We start from the raw sequence: 22,209 nt of genomic DNA, 5'->3' as shown, positions 1-22,209 counted from the left end.
AATAATCATGGGGAAATCCGCTTGCAAGTTGTACATAATTGCTAATGAGTGGGAAACATACAAACATTTTATAGTAGGTGACGAATCTTACTCAAGATCAGTGTTAGACGTTTAGTGGTACCAAACTTTACCTTCTCGAGATGGCGAGTACGCTGGGATACGTGGAACTACAATATATCAGTGATTTTTTTTTCAAGTACAGCCCGCCCTCGCTAGTCCGACGCTTTGAAATCCGACGTACTCGGTAATCCGACGCGCCGTCAGGCGCCACTACGGGAGCAAAAACAAGCATGCAGTGACATGAAACACTGTGAATCACGTCTCGTTGCCGACGGAGCCCTTCCGTTCAGTGTTCAGTTGACTTTCGAGACGTGCAGTACACTTTTCTGGTGCAGTGGTACCTTTGTTAGTAAGTGCAAGTGTTCGTGTACAGTACAGTAGTTGTGTGAAACGGTTAGTACAAGTGGTGTTAAACAGAAACACAAAACTTTAACAATAAGTGGGAGATTATTAAAAGAATAGATAGCGGTGAAACGCCGACTGCAGTAGCGAAATGTTATGACATCGGACGGCCTACGATCTATGATGTAATGAAGAAGAGAGAAAAAATCGAAGGGTTTATGAAGTCTGTTGAAGACGACGCTTTAAACAGGAAAACACTGAGAACAAGCGAGTTTCCTGAGGTGGAAGAAGCACTGTTCATTTGGTTTAAACAACAACGCACACGGAATGCTCCTATTTCCGGAGACATACTTAAACAAAAAGCTCAATATTTATACACAGAAATAACAAAGAAGGATGATTTTCGAGCTAGTCATGGATGGTTTGAAAACTTCAAAAAACGCCATGGTATACGGTTTATGAAGATGAGTGGTGAAAAGGTATCTGCTGACAAGTCTGAGATTGATGCGTTCATTGAAATGTTAGACAAAAAAATTACTGAGCTTGGTTTAGTTCCCGAGCAACTGTACAACGCAGATGAAACCGGGTTGAATTGGCGACAGCTCCCGGCAGAAACATTAATTGTAAGTGATGAGGAAAAAAAAGTGTCTGGAAGGAAATTGCAAAAAGAACAACTCACGCTTATTGTAATATATAAGGCTATATTACATTGCCAGAAGAATATTGAGTTTGTGTGTGTGGTTGGCTGCACTGCTGAGTGACGTCACCGACTAGGAACGATGGCACGAAGCGGAGTGGAACGGCAGTCGGAGTTATCATGCAATTTAGTAAGTTGTCCCAAGTATCGGGTTCCCTTTTTAATCTTACTAAGTATTAGTACAGTTATTACATTTGGCGACGAAATTAAATCTGCGTGTGCGTGAAATGTCTAATATCGGTCGGATATCGAAGTTTAATCCGTACGAAGAAGATATTAGTTCGTATTTGTTACGTTTGAAACACTTTTTCAAGGCCAAAGAGGTCAAGGACGTGAAGCAGGTCTCCATCTTGATTACTGTAATAGGCCCTAAAATATTAGCCGTCCTCACCGATCTTATTTCTCCTAAGAAGATTGATGAAGAATCTTAAGATAATTTGAGCAAAATCTTGGAAGATCATTATTCTCCTAAACGCCTTGTGGTCGCTGAGCGTTATACTTTTTATAGTCGATGCCAGAAACAATCTGAAAGTATTGCAGAGTTCGTGGTGGCAGTGAAGCATTTGGCTTCGACGTGTGAATTTGGAACATTCTTATCGGATGCACTGAGAGACAAGTTAGTTTCGGGAATTAAAAATGAAGCAATCCGTCAAAAATTACTTTCCGAAGAAATGGATTTGAAGAAAACGTTGGCTCTTGCACTCAGGCTTGAACAGGCCGAGAAACAGACAGGTCTATTCTCGAATACAAGTGTTCAGGAAATTTCCAGGTTTCAGGTCAAGAAGAATGCACGTGTTTCCAACCGAGGTTCAAATTTTCACAGTGCGGGATCTAAATCAAATTCAAGTGATGTGAAGGGAGATATGTCTCAGATAAATAAGTGTTTTCGTTGTGGCAATCCAGAGCATAGGGCTAATAATTGCCTGTATAGTAATTACAAGTGCCATGGGTGTAAAAAGTTGGGTCACATCAGTAAGGTTTGCAGGTTCAAATCAGAAAATCCAGTGAAAAATTCCATAAAAAGTGGTAAATTTAAAATCCATCAGATGGAAGAGGAAAATAGGCCTAGGCCTAGTGATGGTCCAGATGAAGTGGAGTTTGAAAGTTTGTCTTTGTACAGTATGAATTCTGGTGATAATGTTTCTGCCTTTAAGGTAAGCCTAGAAATAGAGAATGTATCCGTATTAATGGAAATTGATACTGGCTCGGCACTAACTGTGTGCCCTCAAGAATTGTTTAACAAATATTTCCCTCATGTACAATTGAGTACTGTAGATATCAAGTTGCTTACATATTCAGGCAATGAAGTCAATGTTATTGGACAAGCTTTAGTCAAAGTAACCTACATGGACCAGACCTATCAGTTACCTATGATAGTCGTTAAGATTGATCGTACGAACCAGCCTATGCTTCTAGGCCGTAGTTGGCTACAACATATCGCTTATGACTGGAAATCTATTTTTACTTGTAATTTTAATAGCCTATCAGGCAGTGTTAAATCTAAGGGTGGTGAACCTAACCTAACCCTAGGTAAGGCCGATGAGCCTAAAGTCGTTTCTGGTTTGAAACAAAAGTATGCCTCTGTGTTCAAAGGAGGCCCTGGTGAAATTAAGGATGTTGAGGCACGTATTGTGCTAAAAGAGGATGCTGTGCCAAAATTTTGTAAATATCGCCCTGTTTCTTACGCGTTGCGTAAATCAGTAGAAGATGAGATTGATAGGATGATTGCTGAAGGTATTGCTTATCCCGTTACCAGCTCTCAGTGGGCTACTCCTATTGTGGTGATTCAGAAGAAAAGTGGGGTGCGACTCTGCGGGGACTTTAAAGTAACCCTTAATCAAGTGATCCAGTCGGAACACTATCCCTTGCCTCAACCGGAGGACATTTTTGCTACTCTAGCAGGTTGTAGCTGGTTTTCAGTTTTGGACTTGGAGGCAGCGTATCTCCAACTTCCTGTGGCAGAGGAGTCCCAACCACTCTTGACTCTAACCACGCACAAAGGCTTAGTGCGTTTGCGACGTCTGCCGTATGGTTTGTCTTCGGCTCCGGCTCTCTTTCAAGCGGCCATGGACAAAATTATTGGTGGCCTACCTGGGTCAGTGGCATATTTGGATGACGTACTGGTGGGTGGATCTTCGCAAGAGGAAGCGTTGTCACGCTTGGAGAGTGTTCTTCAACGTTTTTAAAGTTATGGAGTCAAGGTAAATGATTCTAAATGTAAATTCTTACAGCCGTCAGTACAGTACCTAGGCTACTGTTTGTCGTCCAAAGGGATCAGCCCGCAGGAGGGTATTTTGGAGGCGATTCGGAACGCACCCGAGCCAACTTCAAAGGAAGAGTTAAGAGCCTATGTAGGCCTTATAAATTATTATGGGAAGTTTATTTGCAATCTTTCAGACAAACTTAGCTGTTTTTACGATCTACTTCGTAAGGATGCACCGTGGGTATGGTCAACCCAATGTTCTTCTGTTTTTCAAGAAAGTAAGACATGGGTATTGTCTTCAGATGTCTTAGTTCATTACGATGTAAATAGACCATTAGTTTTGACTTGTGACGCAAGTCCACGAGGTGTTGGTGCCGTGCTTTCGCACCTAATTGATGGAGTAGAGAGGCCTATTGCCTTCGCATCGAAATCCTTGAGTGCTAGTGAAAGAAATTATTCACAGTTGCATAGAGAAGCTTTGGCTCTTGTTTTTGGAGTAAAAAAATTCCATAAATATATTTACGGTAGGAAAAATGTCGTGTTACAGACTGACCATGCTCCTTTAGTGACAATCTTTGGAAATAAGCGGGGAGTTCCCTGTGTCGCCGCTGCGCGTCTTCAACGATGGGCCCTGATCCTCTCTGCCTACAGTTTTGAAGTAAAGTACCGCCGTGGCTTGGACTTGCCACATGCGGACGCTCTTTCGAGATTACCGTTACCTGATGACGACCAATTGGAGCTGGATTCCAACTACATCTCTCATGTTTCTTCCCTGGTAGAGGCCTTTGACTGTTTCAAATTGGTGAGTGATCTCAATCCTATTACTGCTAAGGATATCGCTCGACTTACTGATACTGATCCTGTTTTGACGAAGGTCAGAGATTTCATTTGGCATGGATGGCGTGATAGTCAAGATTCTGAGCTGGTTGCTTATTTTCGAAGAAGGGATGAGTTGTCCGTAGAGAACCAGTGTGCTTTATGGGGTAGTCGAGTAGTGGTGCCAGAGAAACTGAGGAGTGCCGTTATCCAATTGCTGCATGATCAGCATCCCGGAATAAATCGGATGAAAATGTTAGCCCGAAGCTTTGTTTGGTGGCCGGGGATTGATAAAACCATTGAAGAGACTGTTCTCTCATGTCATGTGTGTCAGTGTACAAGGAATGCTGTGGCTAAGGTGCCATTATGTCAGTGGCCTAGAGCTTCAAGTAGGTGGCAGCGCATCCACGTGGATTATGCGGAAGACCCACTAACAAGACAACAAATGCTCATAGTTGTTGATAGTTTTAGCAAATGGCTAGAAGTGTTTATCATGAAATCTACTACATCGTTAAAACCATTGAAAAACTGCGTACGCTGTTTGCGTCTTTTGGCCTGCCCGAAGAATTGGTCAGTGATAATGGTCCCAATTTTGCTAGTGGGGAATTCAGAGAATTTCTGAGCAACAACGGTATTAAGTTTACGCTCTCACCTCCTTACCATCCTGCCTCGAATGGGGCTGCAGAAAGATTTGTACAGGAAGTCAAGAAGAACCTTAAAAGACAGGTTATGGCTAGTGGTTCTGAGACCATTTCTTTACAACATAAATTGGATAATTTCCTCTTTGCATTTCGCAACACACCCAGTACTGTCACTGTTATCATGCAATTTAGTAAGTTGTCCCAAGTATCGGGTTCCCTTTTTAATCTTACTAAGTATTAGTACAGTTATTACACTTATGGTGTGTGCTAATGCATCAGGCACTCATGCTTTAAAACTGCTTGTTGTAGGAAAATCAAAAAACCCTCGAGCATTCAAAAATGTCAAGATTGAATCTCTGCCAGTAACTTACAAGTCACAAAGTCGCGCTTGGGTCACAAAAGAAGTTTTTCATGACTGGTACACTAACAGCTTCGTTCCACAAGTTAAGGCTGAATTAAAGAAGAACAAGTTACCAATGAAAGCCCTTCTTTTACTGGATAATGCACCAGGACATCCTGATGCTGATGAATTGAAAATAAAAACTGCTGATGGCTACATTGAAGCTATGTACCTACCAAAAAATACCACAGCTTTAATCCAGCCCATGGATCAAAACTCTCAAAGCTCACTACAAAAAGCGCATTCTTATGGATGTTGTCAGTCAACCTGATGCTGATATTACAGCGATTTTGTAAGCTTTTAACATTAAGGACGCCATTTTGAATGTTGCATATGCTTGGCAACAAGTAAAAATCATAACTTTGATCAAATCTTGGAAAAATGTATGGCCTAACAATCCATGTCTTACAACATGTAATCCTACATCCAGCAGCGGCCCAGAACCCGTTTTGGAGGCTACATTGGAACTTTGTAACGAAGTGCAACTTGCCCCCGCATCAGTTGAAGAGCTTAGGACATGGATCATGGAGGACAACCTTGATGCTGACGTGACAGACGCAGATATAATCCAAGAACTTACAGCAGCTGATGACGACGTGATCGAGGACGCAGCGCCAGAAAAAACCTTCACCGTCAGCTGTGATGACGCTGTATCGGCTGCTAATACTTTGTTACGTTGGTGCCAAGAGAGAGATGTGGACATGACAAAAGTTTTAGTTTTAAAAGGATTGCAAGAAGCAGCAATGATGGACTGTGTACAAAAAAAGAAGCAGAAGTCAATCACAGACTTTTTCAACAACTAAATACCGTGCTGAAACACGTATGTATTAATTTTACAGGGCCTACTTTTTTAATGAATTGTGTACTGTAGGCCTACTTTTATGCATACAGTATTTTTTGGGATGTACGTACAGTACTGTTTGTAACACTGTAAAATAAGTTTGGCTACATAAATTAAAATTGTGTTTCCTTTATTCTGTGTTTTTAATTCTTTCCAAGAATTTAATGGTGATTAATATATTGTTTAAAATGATAGTTATATCTTTTTGGCAATCAAATGCATTACAGAATAGCCATTTTCGATAATCCGACGTTTTTGAAAATCTGACACTGCGTCAGTCCCATACCTGTCGGACTAGCGAGGGGGGCTGTACACAGGGAAGTTGCTTGAGAAACTGTGACTTACCATTCGGTTCTGGCGAAGAAGTATGTGACTTGATGTTTAATGGCAATGTTGACTCGGGTCATTATAGCGTTATAAAATATCATTAACCCCAGGGTGTGAAAAGTACAAAAAGAAAAAGAAAAGGTAATCATTAACCGGGCGTAAAGAGACATACTGAACGAAAAAAAAAATGTAGAGAGCCATCGAACTAAAAAGGTAAAGAGCAGTGTTGGTGTTAAATGTGCTCTGGAAGTCCCTACAAAAAAATACCAACTCTTTTGAATTGAGGCCAGATTGGATTTGTCACTACGGTACTTTAAATCTATGAATTTCGAATCAGAACAGACTAACTGGGACACAAAAATGGTTTAGTTTTCCTGCAAAGTGATGTGAAGGAAAGTGGTAATTGAGTTTGAGTTTGAGTATGGAATGTGAAATAATACCCATAGTAGGGGACGGAAACGTATTGTTTTGATCAATATAATTTATTCTCTATAGCCACCAGAACAATCATAGGGAAATCCGCTTGCAAGTTGTACAGATAATTGCTAATGATTGATAACATACAAACATTTTATCGTAAGTGATTAATCTTACTTCTTACTCAAGATCAGTGTTCGGCGTCCAAATTTTACCTTCTCGAGATGGCGAGTATGCTGGGATATTTAGAACTACAATTTATCAGTGAACTATACCCTAACTATATTTGTTCGAGTAGGCCTACACAGGGAAGTTGCTTGAGAAACTGTGACTTACGATTTCGGTTCTGGCGAAGAAGTATCTGACTTGATGTTTAATGGCAATGTTGACTCGGGTAATTATAGCGTTATAAAACTTTATCATTAACCCCATGATGTGAAAAGTACAAAAAGAAAAAGAAAAGGTGATCATTAACCGGGCGTAAAGAGACATACAGAACAAAAAAAACATGTAGAGAACCATCAAACTAAAAAGGTAAAGAACAGTGGTGGTGTTAATTGTGCTCTGGAAGTCCCTTCTAAAAAATACAATTTTTTTTTTAATTGGTGTCGTTAGATTGGATTTGTCAGTACTGCAAATCTATGAATTTTGAGTCAGAACAGACTAACTGGGACACAAATATTTTTTCCTTATGTTGTCACAAGGGGAAGGTAAAATGAACTCCTTAATAACATTTTGAGTTTATGGAAAATCTTATCAACAGCGACTATAAAAAAAGTATTAAGGGTCAAAAGAGACAAAAAACTATTTGAGTAAAATATAATACAAATCTGCATTTGAAAAGGCCAGTTCTAAGTCTCACTTGAATCAACATCTTTCTGGTAGTGGTAGTCTATATAGTTTTAAAATCCACGACTCCTTTTCCATCAAATTGGACCGTTAATACCCTCTAACATTGAACAAAGTATGCCCAACTTTATATATACGACGTAAACACAGCTTTTACTCACAGTATGGGTCAAAGATTCGTGAAATGCGACCAACTGCTGATGCGTGATTTACATGTAGGCTAAGTGACTATCTTTATTCCATACAACAAATGTAATGAAAAAAAAAAACGACGAATATAGGAATATACTTGAGCAAATTATCTAAATATCATAAATAGCTGCTTATTAGGTTATCAGCATTGCCCAGTTCGTATACTATTTATTTTTCAAATGAAACTCGAATTAATATAAAACATTCATTTGGTTAAAGTATTATATCGGTTTGATTAACATAAAATAGTTTATACAGGCAAACTATAGGGGTGGGCGAGTACTCGACTGTCGAGTAATTACTCGAGTAGTTGGCAATACTCGACAGTCGAGTCGAGTAGTTAAAGATACTCGTGACTCGAGTCGAGTAGTAGACGTTGCCGATTTCGTTATTTTCATTGATATTTGACAAATAAATAGTAAGAAAGGAAAATGTTTGAGTTTTATTTAATCCCTTAACCCCTTTAAATATTGACATACTAGGCCTACTAATAATCGGCAACCTAGACATCGCTTGCGTCATCCATTTCACTGACAGCGACAGCGCCGACAGCTGAGCTGACACTGGGTGATAGGCAGTGGTGTAGGTGTGCGAGTGCGATGCATCGAATCCCGTTTCGATCCAGCATGCATCAAAATCCCGATGCATCGATTACGTCACTATACAGCTCTACTAGTAAAAAGGGATGAGTCGATTATCGTCGTCGATACCACCGACATTGGTATCGGTACCAAGACTCGATTGTCAAAAGTCGATTCCGATGATACCGACATCCGACAGGGATAAATATTTTATTTTAACATAAATTTACTGTATAGCTATAGTATTAGTTTTGTAATCACGGTTAACAATTTTCATAGCCAACTTAGAAACTATCTAGTTCAAAACAGCGACGGTGCCGGTGACATTGTTTAGCTTCAGCATTGCATAACACAATCTACGAATCTAAATTTCAAGATGTCAGACTCAACTCAAGAGACAACCGGCGCGTGAATGTCCCGCCAACACGAAATTAATTATACTAAACAATGTCTGTATCAATAAGTCAGACATTTAGATGTATTATTTTTATTATTAGTACAAAATAAATAACGTAAACACGTCGAAATTTTCAGTTTAATAATCCCTGCATTATACGCATCATTAGAAAAATTATATTCAACCATTAAACTTTAACATCGTCGTATGGTTAGGCTTGCTTTATATTGCGCCAAAAAGTAGATCCATATTTTGATCTGTACTACCTACTGATTAAAGAGTTTAGTGAAGTTTTAAGTGCTACTATAACATAATGTATTTATTGAAAAATATTATAAGCCTTAGTCCGTGTCGATTTTGTAATGTTATAACAAATGGTGAATGTTGACAATAAAAGTATGTAACAACAGCTCTCATTGGTCAGGAGGCGTCAGTGCTCTACCATGTCAGCCAATCGACTTTCGTGTTTCAATGGAGCAAATGACGATTGCTTTGACATCGTTTAATGTTTTATTGTGGGTGGAAAGGGTATCGATAAATATCGTGATTCGAGATCCGATATGTAGGACGTGTTTGTTTATAAATAATGAGTATTTAAGTATAAAAAACTAGGTTACAGACATGTTCAAAACTTCGATTGTTCCGATCCATTGTTGACACCCCTACACGGAGGTTATAGTGACGTCGTGCATAAGGGCCAGGCCAGTGTTTCCATTCGCGGGATTATTATCCCGAAAACGGGATTTTTAGACCTTGAGCGGGATTAAAACGGGATGCGGGATAAAACGGGATTTTCGGCTGTGACGACTATTTTTATTTTTTCCATTTAATTTTAGAGAAAAACTAACTCAAATTGATTAAATACTGTAGTAAAATATAATAGTGATGTTAAAACAACTTTATAAACATGATACGTCAAGTATTATACTAGGTATTGTACAAAAATAATCATGCGGGATAAAACGGGATTTTTCACAATTTTAAAGCGGGATAAAACAGGATTTCTCGACCCAGTAAGCGGGATTATTGTTTTGGTCGTGTGCCGTGTGGAAACACTGCCAGGCAGGCCGGTTCACAGTGAATCCACTATGCCGAACCTTGTTCTTGGTATAATCGGGAACATAGTCAAACACTTTTGTTACTAAATAAAACTATGAAATGTTTGTTAAAAGCACTCTTTTGGTCTTTTGGAGATTTTAGTCCCAAAACATAATCTTTATTGTAGGCTTAAAGTAAAACCTATCTATTGCCATACTTTTCTCCACAGACGTCGACTTGCTATTATGCAATGTCTTAAAATACCAGGGTTTCAGGTTTCAGGTTTCAGTCAAAATACTTTTGTAAACATTGACAATGTGCTGTTTTAGCACAGTTCATTCCTTGACCACGATCGTTTTTACTCACTAGAGAAAAGACTCTCCTTACAAAATGTATTTGTAGGCCAAGATGTTTGTAATTTTTTTAATGTATAACTGCAATTGCTTTTAAAAAGAAATACAAAAACTGACAAATGACTTAGATTAATACTTAAAAAATTAAGCCTATTTTGAGAGGAAACTTTATTAGATCTCATCATAGTCAAATTCAAACATTTTACAGTACGGTATTTCAAAATAACACTCTTGTGTAATGGAAATCTGCAAGCGACTGAGGCCGAGGGTGAGGGAGGGCATGTGAACCAGGCTTTAGAACAAGGGCAAATTCTGCCAAACTTTCTCTTTTCCTCCCCCATGTCCCGTTAGACGGTGGGTGGGGCTTCAAAGGCTTCACACAATAAACAGTTCATTCATTCACAGTAGAGAAGAGTTTTTGTGGCAGTGACGTATGTCTCTTGCCTGCTCTTAAAGTTCACACATCTGGACTTCTTTAAAACAATTATAAGTGATAATCTTTATCTATATATAAAGCCAAAAGTACCCATGAACTTTTGAGAAAACTACAAGTCACACCCCCATAAACCATATACTTAAAATGTTCGTCATGACGAGAAACCTTGCGCAAAATTATCCATTATTTCATAAGTTGCCCTATAAGGTCGTAATTGCTTTCCAAAGGGAACTTTCCATTTACCTAATGTTAAAAATACCTCAGCTGTTATTATTTGTTTGTATTCTGCTTTGTTTATTTCATCTTAACTTAACCAATCAATAGTTTTATTAATACTAATGTAGTAAAATGGGATGTAGCCCGTGGGTACAGCTAGTTAAAAATAAGTGAAAAACTGTTGACATTTTCAAGGAAAAAAATTTGAGAAGTAAAAGTGTAAAAAATTTTGTTTGATTAGTTATTCTGTATTTCAAAAATATCCTCATTTATGATTATGTTTTCAGCTAGACTTGGTGACTTTTTCATAGTTAAACAAATTTTGAAGATATATAATTAGTGAGAAAATGTCATTATATAGGAAGTTAGTTTTTACTCACTTGGGGGAAAAACTTACCTTACAAAGAGTATTTGTAGACCAAGATGAAGGCTACGTAATTAAAAAAAAATTATAAACTAATGAGTTAACTTAGACAATTTCATGGAATTTCAAATAAATACAAAAACTGAGAAATGACTTAGATAAATACTTATAAGCCTATTTATAAATTAGAGGAAACTTTATTAGATCTCATGCTTTAGTCAAATTCAAACATTTACAGTAGGCCTATTTTAAAATAAACACTTAATTCCATATTTTTGCATATTTTTTTCAATTAATAATAAACCTTTAACACCAAAATATAAGTTTGATACACATACATATTGTGTTTTTTATATGGTATAAAAGCTTTTAACCAGGTCTTTTTTTGGTGAATTGAGAAATGCTTTGTTCGTAAAAATGAAGATGTAGGTTTTTTGCCACATCTATATGTAAAATAAAATTGTTGATTTTCTCGTGAACTACTCGACTCGACTCGACTCGATACTCGAGTATTAGGGCTAATTACTCGACTCGACTCGACTCGACTCAAAAAAACACTACTCGCCCATCCCTAGCAAACTATCAGTTCTATTTCATGTAAAAAATTAAACAACCCCTAAATAAAATACAAAGATAAACAGTATTTGTTAATTATTATTTCTTTTATTGCTGACAATATTCCCGTGGTGGAGCACGGGCGGTTAACTAGTTTAATTATATTAAAAACCAACTGACTTTGTCAATGACCTGAATGAATCTTATGGCATACAAACATGTTTAAATACGGGTTTTTTAGGTACTAGGCTTACGTGATTGGTAAATAGTCCAAACTTGCACAAGATGTTTTGTGTGTATAGTGTAAAGTTTTGGGTCTCTTGTGCCAGTTTGGACTCTTTCCCGTGCCTGCTATCCTAAAAAAATCCTAAAAATATTTAAATAGATAAGATGATAATTAACTAAATAAAAACCTTTAGAGCTAAAGGTCTATTCACACACATCAGTTCCGGCGTGTTACAGTTCAGTCACATCACAGTCAAAGAATTTATTCTTTAACGGATTTTCTTTTGCGCTTTCTACACTCATTTGGCACAGTTCTGGCGCACGTCCGTTAGTTTCTCCGCTGGAATTCGTCAGTCAATTTCAGATTTCTTTCCATCGATATTTTGGGATTGTTCAGATGCCTGATGGACCTGTGATGTAAGTTTTTGACAATAAAAAATTTTTGTTTTTGTTATTTAAATAGTTGTTTTTATATTCTAAGTACTTTATGTAACAATCATCAAGATGGACGATGACAAGTTTATAAAATACAGTGGACCTCCTCTTAACCGACCTTGTATTAACCGATAATCGGATTAACCGATAATCGGATTAACCGATAATCGGATTAACCGATAATCGGATTAACCGATAATCGGATTATCTGCCTTCGATCGTAAAATAATATAGTTTGTTTTAACCGACCTTGCTTTGAGAGCAGTTTGGTTTAACCGCTGCTTTCTAAGAATCTCGGCATTTCCCCTCCCACGCTGGGCGATGAGAACTGAACCATAGGCTTATCTCCACAGGATATGACTAAGAATAAGTTATTTTGTATTGATTACAAAAAATATAGCATAGCCTATTGTCAGTTTGTCATCATCGTAGCTCAAGCACATCTTATCTGATTTGTTATCTGTGCGGCATATTATCTTATCGCTGGAGTACACAACTTGTAGGGAGGGCAGGGAAGGGGGTTTAATAACTCCAAGGTCAAGATAGTTTTTGTGCCTCGAGCCTCCAGTATAAATAAACACCCTGTCTTAGTGTCTTGTAATAAAATGGTTGCTTGTATCTTTAATTTCAACAAAAGGTTCTGTACTGTATTACGATGGATTTGGAAAGCATCAATGAATACATTACAGTACTAAAGTTATTAAAATAGGAATTTTTATTGACTCTTGCCTAGTATTATAATACACCCGAAGTAGGCCTATATTTGACTTAACCGTGTTTTGTGTTTATTTGGGACTTTTCTATCAATACAAAAAAGGATATAAGAGTAGTTTACTAGTTTATTTTATAAATAATGTGATATGATATAGATAAATATGATTATATAATTCCAAATGAATAGCACTTCATTATGATATGATTTTAGAGATTGCCCATTTTAACCGACCTTTTGAGTTATTTGACCTAGGTCCGGTCCCATTAGGGTCGGTTAAGAGGGGTCTACTGTATTGTGTTTTAATTAAAATGATCTTGACTGTAACATCACTGTAAATTAAGTGAGAGAAGACTGACTGAAACAAACCAGCTGACGGACAGTTGACTGAGGAATTATGGATGCAAGTGTGACTGAACTGTGACTGGACTGATGTGTGTCAATTAGTGATGGATCAATAAATTTGAATTGAATTGAATTGAATGGTCGGATCTGGATATCGGACTACCGTATCCGCCGGATCCGAGCTAGAACCGGCACCGGATCGGACCCAAAAATTCTGGATCTTGGGTTGGATCCGGTTTTGATGGATCCGATTTTTTCCGATTTTCCCCGTTTTTTTTTTTTTACTTACACAAAGCTGTCTGTATCCATGTAAAAGACCGATTTTTTACTCAATGTCACAGTGCTGTATATTGCGACGTCAATAACCTCTTTAGTTAGGCAATGTCTCAACTGTATGTTACGACATCAATAACCTGTATGGCTGGGCAATGTCACAGTACTGTATATTACGACGTCAATAACTTGTATGGTTGGCAGGTTGGGCAATGTCACAGTACTGTATATTACGACGTCAATAACCTCTATGGTTGGGCAATGTCACAGTACTGTATATTATGACGTCAATAACCTCTATGGATGTGCAATGTCACAGTACTGTATATTACAACGTCAATAACCTCTATGGTTAGGCAATTTCACAGTACTGTATATTACGACGCCAATAACCTCTATGATTGTGCAATGTCACAGTACTGTATATTACGACGTTAATAACCTGTATGGCTGGGCAATGTCACAGTACTGTATATTACGACGTCAATAACCTCTATGGTTGGGCAATGTCACAATACTGTCGTCAATAACCTGTATGGTTAGGCAATGTCACAGTATTGTATATTACGACGTCAATAGCCTCTATGGTTGGGCAATGTAACAGTACTGTATATTACGACTAGGGATGTGTCAAATCAGGATCTCGAATCCAACGAATCTTAAGAAAAGATCGGGATTTGAGAATATATATTTTTTAGAATGGAATTATGAGGCATATACTGTAACATTGACTAACCATAGAGGTTATTGACGTCGTAATATACAGTACTGTGACATTGCCTAACCATACAGGTTATTGACGTCGTAATATACAGTACTGTGTCATTGCCTAACCATACAGGTAATTGACGTTGTATTATACAGTACTGTGACATTGCCCAACTAATATCATCAACTAATAGTTTTATTTTAAGATTTGGAAAAGTTTTAGTGTCCCCAAAAAATGAGGGATTATGGGCTCAACTGGAGATTACTCTATATATAAGATATATTAACCTTTAAACTTTACCAATTTAATTTTAAACAGTATGATTTAAATTGGCATTCTGTTAATTACATTTTTTAACAAGCCCTTATGACAGTGTGTATCTGGATCCAGATCTTCGGATCCAGATCCGAATTTTTCAAGATCCAGATCCGGATCTGGTACCGACATTTTCTTGGATCCGCCCATCACTAGTGTCAATCGACTTTAATTTAGCATTCTCCATTATTTTACATTTTTGTGGACAAATTCAGTTGCTAAAGAAAATGTTATTCCAATCTATTAAGTCCAATAAGAGTTGGTCCTATGTTGACAAATGTCTATTGAATGGCTCATATGAACTGGTGCTGAAAAGTCCACTATTCAATTGGGCTTTCTTTCTATAACTAGTCATGCAACTGTTATTATTTGCTCAGTGACTCTACAGTTACGGATTTTTTTTTTAAATATGTTAGTGGTCTACAAAAAGTTTGTTAGATTAATACCTCTTACTTCTCATTGTAAAACATCTATCTGGAAATAATTGTCAGCAATCCATACTTGGTGATACAAAGAGTGACTGAAATGAACTTACCACCAGAACCAAAGAGAAACAACAAAGATCTGATTATGTGCAAAGGTCATCTCATCAGGAGATTCTACAACAGGTATTTCCTCCTCAGTTGTGTTTTCTGAAGAATTGTTAGCAGGGCAGAGTGTGGCATCTTTAGCTGAATCCCTGTGGGACTCTGGATTGCTGTATAAGTAAAACCCATTACCTGAAAAATATAAGAATATAACATATGTATTTGTCATAACATATTATATTCTCCTAATAGGCCCTAACTAAATAGTCCAGCCCCTATAGGGGGTTGAGTATGCACTGAAAATGTAACGCATTTTGACTTTTGATTGTTGTTGGGGGCACATTGGAGATGACCAAAACCGATGTTGCCGCCCTCCCAGCAGGTGCACAACCTAGGGGGGAGGGGGGAAAGTACGGGGGCGCGCTCTATAGAATCGCTCATAACTCGCGAACTAGACTCGATAGAAACATGCTAGCCTATAAACGGCATTCTATTACAAATATTATTCTCTAAAAAAAATATTATTAGAGAAAAACCCGTATCTGCTATACAAATTCAGTAATTAAACATTTTGAATTAGTTTATTGAATTTAAACTCAAAATAACGTCTAATTAATAATATAATCTAATAATAAAACCTTCAAATAATAAATAGTATTGTGTTATTGTGTATTGTGGGTTTTATACACTAAAAAATCAACATCACGTAGTATTTATTTGACAATATGACAAGGTTATACGAGGTTTACTGCACGGTGACGCCGCCGCTGCGCCGCCACGTGGCAGAGATCACACGACAATCGGCGATGGTCAGTGTAGTTGTTTTTTTTTTTTTGTTTTTTTTTGTGGGGGCTGGTGTAGTTGTTAAAAAGTTATATGTTTAATTTATTATTTAATTTTAAAACAAGCTGTGTGCCCGTTCTACGCACGGGGATCTTATCATAGTCAGTTAAAACCTTCTTATATAAAGCACAGCAGTTGGTTTGCATACTTTCAGATATGCTGACAAAACTATTCCTTCGCAAATACAGTATCTGACAGTTCAAGCCAAAACTAATGCTTCGCAATTAAATGTCACCCGGATCTTGTTGGTCCATATGTTATATCCAATGATTAAACTAAATAAACGGTATCAGCATTCTGACACATACTTTCTCCCATAAGTTTGTCAACAACCTTTATCATGTGTAAGCGGTGAGAGTAAATATACGGAAATGGGATTTGTACAATTTTGTTCAGAATTTAAAGGACTATAACTTATAACATAATGGTTAAAAGTATTTAAGGTACTACCTCAACCTCTTAATTTAACACTTTATTCGGGTTGACATTTTCATTATCAAAGGCGCTCTTGTCCTTTCCGTGAAACATTGAGAAACAAGGACATTAATGCGTTACCATCATACATACACACAAAAATACCGAACTTAATTAGGGAATCTGCTACGTTTAAAGCATAAAAAGGTACATATAAAATTAGTACTTGAAATCTTTGTTAATGCCATAAAATTTGATCATAACAATTTATATTTGCTTGGACCGGAGATGACTCGAAATTCTGTCGAAATGCTATCTGAATCGGTTTACATAAACAACGTTCAAAGTGTTTGAACGATTCATGATGGTTTGCTGAATAAATGTTTTACTAAAATGCGTTATAGTTTTCTTAGCATAACATTTTGGAATCCAGACAGAAAAAGCAAAAATTATACAGTTAAGACATCAATTAAATTGAATAGGCCTACGCCTGTAATAAATAAGGTGCAACACCAACGATAACTAATTTGTAAATTACTGTGATGTGTTGGTACGTAAAAATGATTCTTGCTGCTACTAAAGGTTAAAAGGAAAAGAACCAGTACCGTACCAAATACCCCCGCCGCAGCAAACCTGCCGACTAAGCGAATTTCCATTGGTCAGAATTGATTTTCAGTTAACCCTCCCAGTGTTACTTGACGAAAATTCGACAAGCAGCACACTTTGTGTAGTGTTACTTGTCGATTTTTCGACACGCAGACATCGTTTACGGCGAAGGCTCTATGACTGACTGAATCGGATTGAACTGGATCGAGTTAGGTATCGTTCTTTCCGTAATATTCTAAGCTTTCTCCAGAGGTCTGTCTCTAAGCGCTATTCATTTTAGTTCCGAAAATATTGTAGCAGACAGCTGACGTGCGTGTATTTGTAAACAGCTAGGTTCCCCCGGACCGATGACTGATGTGTTTTATTACGTTTATCATTGTTTTAGTGTTAAAAATCAAAAGTAGTGATATACATGGTGCATTATAAGAAGATTTAAGTGGTTTTGAAGTGCTGGTTGATGATCCTGAAGAAGTAGGTAGTGATATTGATGTAAATTATCAGCCAGATTCCTAGCTATGGTTAGGCTATGCATTCTTAGCTAAACGCTATGTACTGAAATCAGTTTTTTGCCCATAACTTATTTATTTGCAAATATACTTCCTTATATTATTATATATTTGTAATCCTCATAAAACTTAGAACAAAGTGGCTATTTTCAAATATTTATAGGCCTATAATTTATACAATTTCATTGAGCGCAAACTTATTTTTTTTTTTGAAAATTTTCGAAATTATATTTTTTTTACCTAAAAATTTTTTTTTTGGAAAAAATGTTCCTTATGTTTTATATATAATATTGAAGCCCATGATTTTCCAAACATACAACAATATGGTATATAGAACATTAGAATTAACATTGTTTTAAGCTTCTCAGATCCGTTTTAATAAAACCTTGCAAATGCGCCAAAAATAGGTGGACATTAAGGCCTAAACTATGGACACTTGGAGGGTTAAATATATTTTAATAACATTGGGTTTAACGAGTACCTAGGTTTGCTGCTACAAGGAAACTAATAAAGTGTGTTTTTGAGTAAAATATTGATAACTTAGTACAAAATAAATAAATTTGCCAAGTTTGATCAAAATATATTCATAAACAAGCAAACTACAACATTTGACAATATTCTCCATAAGAAATAACATGGGAATTTTAAATTTACAATTTTTTTTAATTTTCTCCGTTACTAATAATCGAACAAAAATACTTTTATATACTAAATTATTTGTTTTTTTAAGTTCTTTAAAATTGTCTAAAACAAAATTGGGAAATTTTGTGTTTTGAGGGTCAAAAGTGAGAAAAACCAATTTTTACCCCATAAAACCCCCCGTAAAGCCCCGTTCCCATGGTCCGATCGTGCTGGTTCGCGAACTCATTCAAGTTTATCCTGCTTTACACCTTTAAACCAAATTTCATCAAAATCGGACAAAAATTACTCAAGTTATCGCGTTCACGGACGTATATATCTAATATATAAAATTCTCGTGTCACAGTGTTTGTCTGCAAACTCCTCCGGAACGACTTCACCGATCGTTATGAAATTTGGCGTGTAAATTCTGTAGGCATGCGGATCGGACGTAAACTATTTCCCGTTTCGAAATTCTTAAAAGGGCTCCGCCCCAGTGGCTCTGGAGTTTCCCATGTTAACCTTATGAGAAATGGAATTAATGAATCTTAACAGCTGTTTCAATTAAACAAGTTGGTTCTGTTCTATGATGTTCAATAGCATTAAAGTTACAAGGATTACCAACAGGGTGCAGCACTATTATTTCTTTTACATTTATGACAACAGCTAATTTGCAACCAAAAGGTGAGTGAGCGTAGCGAACGAACTTCAACCTGGAGGTGAGTGAACGTAGCGAACGAGCTAACCTGAAGGCAAGTGAGCGCAGCGAACGAGCTCCAACCTAAAGGGGAGTGAGCGTAGCGAACAAACTTCAACCTGGAGGCGAGTGAGCGTAGCGAACGAGCTAACCTGAAGGCAAGTGAGCGCAGCGAACGAGCTCCAAACCCAAAGGTGAGTGAGCGTAGCGAACGAGCTCCAACCCAAAGGTGAGTGAGCGTAGCGAACGAACTTCAACCAGGACGTGATTGAGCGATGCGAACGAGATCATCTTGAAAATTAAACGTAACGGTACTTTCTTTCCATCGGTCTGTCTTAGGGGAAACCTATAACTTAGGCGATACGAAGTTCGCCGGGTCAGCTAGTATATATATATATATATATAAGTCTATATATATATATACATATATAAAAATTTGAACGAATGGTGTTTTTGGCCTCTGGGGACATCAAAATGAAAAAGTAAATCGGTCCCGGGTCTAGGTCATACCGTGCCACCTACGGTAATAGCTACTTCCCTATAGGGAAATTCGCTAAAACCAACGTTTACAGTTAAGAACTGTAGTACAGCCGACCAATTATATGCGTAAATCAAGGTTATTGATCTCTTGGTTTTGGATTTTCTCGTAAAAAGTTATCGGCAATCAAAGTTTATTTCCCATTAATTGCTTTATTTGTACACAACTCTTAATGTAAACTTATTGGTGTCAGTTTGAAAAAAAAAAAACCCTTATACAACATAACTTTCTGTTATTTAGATTATGTATTCTCTAAACAATGGTTGCTGGTATATATATTAACATTATAAGGAAATGTGACAAAAATCACACAACGTTGGGTTTTTGGACGTTTATAATTTTATTTCTTAAGTACCTAGGTAGGCCGTGTATTCTATGGAAAAGTACCGGTATCAAGGATCGTTGAGCAGCAAGAAGAGTGGCCGGAAAAGCAGCTGCAAGTTGCCTTGGAACAGTTTTTGCATTTGCATGGTTGAAGTAACGCAGTAGGAGTAGGAGTCAGTTCCATAAGTAGATGGCGTAATTTTCCAGAGCTATCTTTTAAAAATCCGTTCTTTGATAAATCTAAAGGCTCAATTTCAGCAATTAAAGAATTTTCCCAATAGTATAATTGAGCACTGCACCGTAATAGATGTAATTTGTAACTGTCCGATGTACAAGACATTTTGCTTATGTCCTTGACGGCAGATGGGTTTGTGGGGATTTGGATGTAGCGACTTTCATTACAAGTTTGACCTTTTCTTCTCAATAACTTCAAATACAATGCTTCTAATCTTTTCACGCTGTCATCCAGTAGTGGGCGTTGGTTTAGAAGTTGCAAAATGCCACAGGTTTCTTCTGGGTGGTTTTTGGCATACTTGAAGGCTGAAGTTTTTGTAGCTATTTTGCTTGTTGTGTCACATCCTGTCAAGCAATGTAGAGCTGGCAAAACCTCACGAAGTCTATTGCCTAAAACCTCTGCTGCTTTGTGGCAACTTAAACTTCTTTTTTTAGCTCCTACGTCAACAGTTAGCCACAAACCTTGACAACCAATTTGTTTAAAACTATCCCAAAATCGTATGCCTAACACACAATACACAAGTTGTTTGAAGGGTTTTAATAATTAAAATTTATAATAATAATAATTAAACGTTATTTTTCACCACACTATGATGTTTTTGGCTGTATTACATGCGTTAATTGGTGGCTGAAAGTTACGTTTTGCTGGCCATGCCACCTGTCATCGTAATTTGGGGACCGAGCAGGTTTTTACAGGCCGGGGCCGCAAAATCAGCTGTCCGCTTACTTACTTAAAACATGAATGCATTTTAAATACACAATCAAAATTCATAGCATTGCAATAGAATTGTGTTATTGTCACCGTTGCCTAGCAACTATTTATTTTTATTTTTGCTGATTCCTCAAATTATTTCTTCACATAACCTTAAAGTTCTAGTTGTGTTGACTATCAGTGCAGTGTGCATTATTATAGTGGTGAATAGTGGTAATAGGGTATAGTGTGGTGAAAAATAGCGTTCGTACCACGGACCGAAATGGTTTTGCCGCTCTCGATCGATTTAAGTTCTCGACTTCGTCTCGAACTTAAAAACTATCTCGAGCCGGCAAAACCTCATTTTCGGCCCTAGATACGAAATATACTATTGAGTTTAAATGCAATAAATTTAAAAAAATGTTTTGATATTCAATTTAAATAGCAGATACGGTTTTTTTTAATAACATTTTTTTAGAGAATAATATTTGTAATAGAATGCCGTTTATAGCATGTTTCTATCGAGTCTAGTTCGCGAGTAATGAGCGATTCTTTAGAGCGCGCCCCCGTACTTTCCCCCCCCTTAATTTTGTTAAAAAAGCTATCCAAATATCTCGTAATTCCATGTTTTAGTTTATAACTCGTATATCAGTCAAGATACGACTTCGGACCTAATGACCTTTATTGTTAACCACATTTTTTAGATTAAAACGACGTTTTAACCGATGTTCTATCTTTTACCATTTCGGAGATATCTGCGTTTTAACGCATAGCGCCCCCCCCGCCATGTTTGCCCCCCTCCCTCTAGGTTGTGCACCTGCTGGGAGGGCGGCAACATCGCTTTTGGTCATCTCCAATGTGCCCCCAACAACAATCAAAAGTCAAAATGCGTTACACTTTCAGTGCATACTCAACCCCCTATAGTTGCCGGACTATGGCTTGTAACTTCCCGGACGGGTGACGGATATATCCGCCTAAGTCTTTGGCGATAAAGGACGGGTGGCGGATATATCCGCTTATGGTTTTTCAAGTTCTGGACGGGAAGCGGATATATCCGTCTTCTCTTCAGACAGACTGGCAGGTGCTTGAGCAGTAACCAGATGTTTCGCAGTACCAAGGCGCCACTTTCCTGCTCTCTTCATGGCTGCGCTCTCTCCCGCACTCCCCCCTCTCTCCCGTGCCTACCCCTCTCCCGCGTCTCCCCCTCTTCCGCGTACCACGCACCTCTCCTACGCCCCCCTTGAGGTTTCGCGCTCAACACTACGTTGTCTTTATTTATTGTTTACATATTGTTCTTTATTTATTGCCTAACGTTGTCATGGTCATAACCTCAAAGACGGGTGGCGGATATATCCGCTGCTTTTCTACTCATCCGCGGACGGGTAGCGGATATATCCGTATAGTTAAAAATTAGTAAAAAATTATTTTGACAGTATGAAGTGTTCCATTGTGTTTATTTGATGTATACTTGT

General features: G+C 37.6%; 1 protein-coding gene across 1 annotated transcript in view; it reads right to left on the bottom strand.

The window, feature by feature from the left end:
• Positions 1 to 22,209, bottom strand: part of LOC128982072 (eukaryotic translation initiation factor 2-alpha kinase) — a 221,666-nt gene that overhangs the window by 50,559 nt on the left and 148,898 nt on the right. Inside the window, exon 9 of the mRNA XM_054401116.1 lies at positions 15,275 to 15,458. Within this exon, the coding sequence (XP_054257091.1) occupies positions 15,275 to 15,458 (184 nt within the window). The remainder of the gene's footprint in view (positions 1 to 15,274; positions 15,459 to 22,209) is intronic.

Source organism: Macrosteles quadrilineatus, unplaced genomic scaffold (assembly GCF_028750875.1).
Source record: "Macrosteles quadrilineatus isolate MER2022 unplaced genomic scaffold, UCM_ALF_1.0 Scaffold_1__1_contigs__length_201487025, whole genome shotgun sequence".
In the NCBI taxonomy this organism is placed as follows: domain Eukaryota; kingdom Metazoa; phylum Arthropoda; class Insecta; order Hemiptera; family Cicadellidae; genus Macrosteles; species Macrosteles quadrilineatus.
The sequence above is the reverse complement of the archived record's forward strand: the minus strand, read 5'-3'. Positions and strand labels throughout refer to the sequence as shown.